General features: G+C 34.6%; 1 protein-coding gene across 1 annotated transcript; it reads right to left on the reverse strand.

Annotated features, from left to right (window-relative positions):
• Positions 1-981: 981 nt before the first annotated feature.
• LOC149578068 (endochitinase 4-like) lies at positions 982-2,221 on the reverse strand. Its single transcript, XM_089827403.1, has 3 exons — positions 1,772-2,221; positions 1,580-1,691; positions 982-1,486 (listed from the first exon to the last, which is right to left on the reverse strand). The coding sequence occupies exons 1-3, from the start codon at positions 2,196-2,198 to the stop codon at positions 1,186-1,188; spliced, it is 840 nt and encodes a 279-aa protein (XP_089683529.1). The 5' UTR covers positions 2,199-2,221; the 3' UTR covers positions 982-1,185.
• Positions 2,222-5,581: the final 3,360 nt, after the last annotated feature.

Consider the following 5,581-nt stretch of genomic DNA (forward strand, 5'->3'; position numbering starts at 1 on the left):
TGAGCATGTCACCTTTAAACAAGAGCAATTCAAAAAATAAATTCATAAAAACAAAAAATTATACAAGAAATTCATCAAAAGTTCATAGCAACGCCAAATTGATAGATTTAATCGAGGTCTTAACGAATAAGACTAGCAGTTTTGGTGTTATTCACAACGTGATTCTTTGGGGAATGAGGCATTTGGGTGAAGGGTTTTATTCTTCTGTATTAAGATAGCGTTGTGAGCAAAGCGTGGATTCAAAATTTGGGAATCAAGACTGTAGAGATCATTCATCAAAAACTATCTTGATAAAACAAGAACAATTCAAAAATAAATTAATAATAAACAATAAATCGCTTACCATTTCTTGTGCGAGGGGATTTATGCAAGCTTACAATCTTTTCAAACTATTCGATCTGGTTGTGGAGGAGCTCTCTCTGTGCAGATTAGGCGTGTTGAACAATCCATCTCTATACCTGTGAAGAATATGCAGTTGTGTGTTTTGATAGAGAAACAAATGTTATGTTCTTTGCGGACCTCAACTGGTTCCTTTTTCTCCCTGTTGCTGTTGCTCATAGAGGCGTGTCCTCTGAAAATAAACACGTGTCCATCGATTTGTCCTTATCGAACAGGTTGAAAAACTGATAAACTACTACTCTTCCACGACTTTCAAAAACTTGAGGACTTTAAGTTGGCACAACAAGAAATATCAACGATCCTGCAACTTCTTTCAGACATCGCACACCGTTGATTGAAAAAAGAAGTTTGAAAACTTCAGAAAGGGTACGCCTTCAGCGTAATAAATAAATAACAACATGCAAATGCCGAACTGATGTTTTGTTTGATTTATTTATTAATTAAAAAGTCAGACAAGCGTAGTTCTTTGGCTTTTTATTAAACAAAATGTCAAATAATATATTCTGCTAGATAGCCTGCCCCCATAGAAATCTGATGCTTTGCCGTTGCTGTCTAGATAGTATTCATGAGGCACGCCACAACTATAATTAAAATGTTTTAAAAGCGTCCACAATATTGCTTACCGATTTCATACAAGATGCCTCATGGGCTATATTATTATTATGATCATCCTGATATCGTGAAGAAACCAAAGCGGTTTACACAGGATTGTATGTGCACGGACACGTTTAAGTGCCTCACACTCAATTTATTTACTTATCGATTGTATAACACACGTAAGGAAGTCTAACAAGAAAGGTTGGGACCGGGGGCGACACCCAACCATCCGCAGAACTTCTTATATGAACTCACTCGGCTCTGAACAGCCGCTGGTCTTCCTCCGCCGCACTCTCCGCCGTTGATTGCTCTGATCGTTCCACCAAATCCACTTCCGCCGCTGGATGTCATGGCTCTGTGGCAGTTGCTGTTCACCATCCAAAACCACAGCGATGTCTTGAAAGCAACGTCTGCCCGCTGGGCAACCAAATCGGGGTTACTCAGCAGCGGAAGTCCCACGTATTTTCCAGCGGCTCCATAGTTGTAGTTCCTGCCACAAGAATAAAACTCAACACTTGCATCAGTTCTCATTCATTAATTTTACCAATGTTTTAGCTACGCTATTGCTGGGAAATAATGTTACCAGGTGAGCTGGAGAGGCCCCCGTCCGTAATATTGCTTTCCACTCGTACAAGGATATTCTGCAGAAGACTGGCAGTACGTTGATTTCGCAATCTCCTCCACATAGCACAGATGTGCACGGAATACAATATTAGGATTCAATAATGTAATTAGCATTCAATAATGTAATTAGGAATACAACTCTTTTTCATACTTCCAGTCTCATGGGCGACATTGGCGAAGAAGGCTGCGAGCTCTCTCTTGCGGACATCAACAGTTCCGGTGGTACCGAAACCGGCGAAATTACTAGCTTTGGCCGCGCTGATAAAGCCATTGTATGTGTAGAAGTTACTTCCCTTGCACAAAGCGGAAATTCCTGATTTAATCCGGTTGAAGAAATCTTGGGTGATAATGGATTCAACAGAGCCACCGGATGGGGATGGGGAAGGGGTGGGTTTAGAAGAACAAGGGCCTTGTTGACAGCCGGCACCACAATAAGCTTCTGTAGTTCCGCAGTAGCCGTATTTGCTGCAGCAAAGTCCACTGGCACATCCGCACTTCTGTGAGGAGCTCAATTGGACCTCCCCTACAAATATCAGCGCAGCTATCAGTAGCACTAGAAACTTTGCATATGTCGCCATGGCCGATTTCTACTTTCACTCAATCTTTCTTGGTTTGCGACTTATGTGCAATGTGGGTGGTATTTATAAGTGGAGTCCGAGTTCTACACTATCTGCGCATTCAGGTAAACTTGGTCGAACACGGCAGAAATTGCCCAAAATTGCCGCTATTCGATGACTTTGAGGCGGCGAAGCGCGTGGCTTTAGGATTCAAAGTCGCTGTTTGAGCATTCAAAGCCACGGGTTGGGTTTGGATAAGAATGGAGAATTCTTCATTGACTTGGTCCCATCCTTACTTGACCTTGGGAAATCCGCCAATCACTTACTTGTATAGGAATATCTCGCATGCCTAGCTGTAATCATGATTATTATATAGTATATGTGTGATTTCGTCTCTTTTAGTTTCAAAGTAATGGAAAATTTATATTGTTTTGAAGTATTAGATAGTAGTCAAAAGAAAGGGGCCTGACTTTGAAGTACAAAAAGGCTCAAGAACCACTGATAGTCAGCGATACTAGTTTTATACTTCAAAAACCAAATAAAGACTAGTTCCAAAAAAGAGTAACCTTTGCCAACAATTGTATCCCTACTAAGCATATAAAACGGGAAATTATACTAGCAAAACTTATTGCTGCTACTAGTCCAGTTCATGATCATATATAAAATAAAAGCACCATAGAGCACCAAGTTCAACGGGATCCAAACCAAAAAACAAAGAACCAAAATAAATGTATATGTTGGATAACTATTGTTTTATAATATTTATATATATTGAATTTATTATTCTTTATTTTAATATTGGATGTTGTCTGTACTCTGTATTTCTTAGTATTGTTTAACTTTTGAATGTTTCTAATAGAAAGTGTCATCATTATTATTGATTCACATTATACACATCTAAGGAATATGTCGCATGCGTAGTTGTATAAGAATATATCATGTGCATAGTTGTAATCATGATTATTATAATGAAACCATGATTATTATAGTGTGCGTGTGATTTAGTCTCTTCTAGTTTCAAATAATGAAAAATTTATATGTTATTGAAGTATTAGATAGTAGTCAAAAGAAAGGGAGTTGACTCTGAAGTACAAAAGGGCTCAAAAACCACTGACAGTCGCCTTTCACTTATCTAACCAATACTAGTTTTATACTTCAAAAACCAATCCTTACAAAGCGTATAAAACAAAAAATTATACTAGCAGAACTTAATGTTGCTACTAGTCCAGTTCATGATCATATATAGAATAAAAGCCCCATAGAGCACCAAGTTCAACAAGATCCAAACCATAAAAAAAAACCAAAAAATAAAGAACCAAAATTTTTTTGTATATGTTGGATAACTATTGTTTTTTAATATTATATATATAATGAATTTATTATTCTTTATTTTAATATTCGATGTTGCCTGTACTCTGTATTTCTTAGTATTGTTTAATTTTTGAATGTTTATAATAGAAAGTGTCATTATTATTATTGATTCATATTATATACATCTAAGGAATCTGTCACGTGCATAGTTGTATAAGAATATCTCGTGTGCATAGTTGTAATCATGATTATTATAGTGTTATCATGATTACTATAGTGTGCGTGTGATTTAGTTTCTTCTATTTTTCAAAGTAATTAAAAAATTATATGTTTTTGAAGTATTAGATAATAGTCAAAAGAAATGGGGCTAACCCCGAAGTACAAAAAGGCTCAAGAATAGCTGGAGTTCACCTCCCACTTATCTAACCGATACTAAGTTTATACTTCAAAAACCAAATAAAGTCTGCTAGCTCCAAAAAATAGTAACCCTTATCAACAATTGTATTCCTACTAAGCATATAAAATAGAAAATTATAGTGGTAGTACTTATTGCTGCTACTAGCCTAGTTCATGATCATATATAAAATAAAATCCCCATATAGCATCAAGTTCAGTGGGATCCAAACCATAACAAAAAACCAAAAAACAAAGAACCAAAGAATTTGTATATGTTGGATAACTAATTTTTTATAATATTTATATATATTGGATTTATTAGTTTTTATTTTAATATTGGATGTTGGTTGTACTTTGTATTTGTTAGTATTGTTTAACATTTGAATGTTTCTAATAGAAATTACTAGTGTCTATCATTATTATAATTTTTTTGAACAAAATGCCTGGATCCTATACGATATATATTAAAATAAAGATTTTAAAAAAAGGCGTGGAAGCCTAGAATAGTGAAATGAAACAAATAAAAAAATAGGTCTTTAGGAGAAGAAGAATGACTACCCTGTGAGTATATTTCACTGCAAATTATAGCTAATTATGCAAAACTTGTGCGGTCTTCATTTATGGTTTGCATGACATCTACGAAGTCAAAAATATGTGTCTATTATTATTATTGAATCAGTTATATATATATATATATATATATATCTAAAAAATATTATTTATTAAAAATTTGAATAAATCAATGTCGAAAAAAGCATCAAGTCAAACACTTTAAAGCGAATATATTATGCATAAATTTAATAATATTATTCTAACAATTTAGCAAATTGTCAAATGCATCAAGAAGCTCATGGACAATAAAGACAATTTAATTATCAAAACAAGTTTAATAATAGGCAATGTGTTTAATACAAATCATAATGCAACACTTGGACCACAAATACTTAAGTTGAGATGAAACTTGTGTGTACAAAGAGGAACCACTAAGAAAATATAGTTACTACTTTCTAACTATATAGGAAGAAACATAAATATTTAAACCAATACTAAGACCAATCAAACTTAGTGGGAACACATAAATAGAAAAAATAAAAATAAAAAAAGCAATGGCAACCCAATCTTATACGAGCTGCTTGAGAGATTTAGCCTTATGTATCACCATCACATGCGTTCATCTTCAATATTCTTTTAGGCTCCATAGGTACTAACATTCATTTTGTTGTGCCTAGCCCTTTTCCTTTTGCCAGGACCCTCTACAACCTTTGAATCTTTTGCTTCCTTGTGTAGGTCAACCTTGAGCTCAATACCTTTTTCATTTTTACTTCATCATTCCTCAATTTTACAATAAAAGAATGAATTCTTTCATCAATGCCCTTAAGGATTTTATTAATCCTTACCTCAAAATCCTTGAGTTGATATGGAATGTCATCGCAATTTCCTTCCATTTTCTTCATTTACTCACTTTCCTCATTCATTTTTTTCTCCAAGTTATAAATATTATTTGTGAGAGAATAGATTTCCCTATAAATCTAGCTGTCAAAAACCAAAGATAAGTCAACTTTTTCCTTGGCTTCACTAAGAAACTCTAGAGAAGTAGGGATAGTATTAATCTCACGAGTTCCCTATTTTCATGGCCCAGGTGTAACTCCTTGGAATAAGATAATCAACAATCTTAATAAGAGAAGTATCCTTATTGA

The sequence above is a fragment of the Cupressus sempervirens genome, chromosome 1 (genome assembly GCF_028749045.1).
Source record: "Cupressus sempervirens isolate cs-2001-9-10 chromosome 1, ASM2874904v1, whole genome shotgun sequence".
NCBI classification, from domain to species: Eukaryota; Viridiplantae; Streptophyta; class Pinopsida; order Cupressales; family Cupressaceae; genus Cupressus; species Cupressus sempervirens.

What these genes read in the sequence shown, in the direction of transcription:
- LOC149578068 (XM_089827403.1), bottom strand. Translation starts at nt 2,198, where the DNA reads ATGGCGACATATGCAAAGTTTCTAGTGCTACTGATAGCTGCGCTGATA. An exon ending in TGTCGCCCATGAGACTGGAA is followed by an intron (nt 1,692 to 1,771) that starts GTATGAAAAAGA and finishes TATTCCGTGCAC; the next exon opens with ATCTGTGCTATGTGGAGGAG. An exon ending in GGGCCTCTCCAGCTCACCTG is followed by an intron (nt 1,487 to 1,579) that starts GTAACATTATTT and finishes TTCTTGTGGCAG; the next exon opens with GAACTACAACTATGGAGCCG.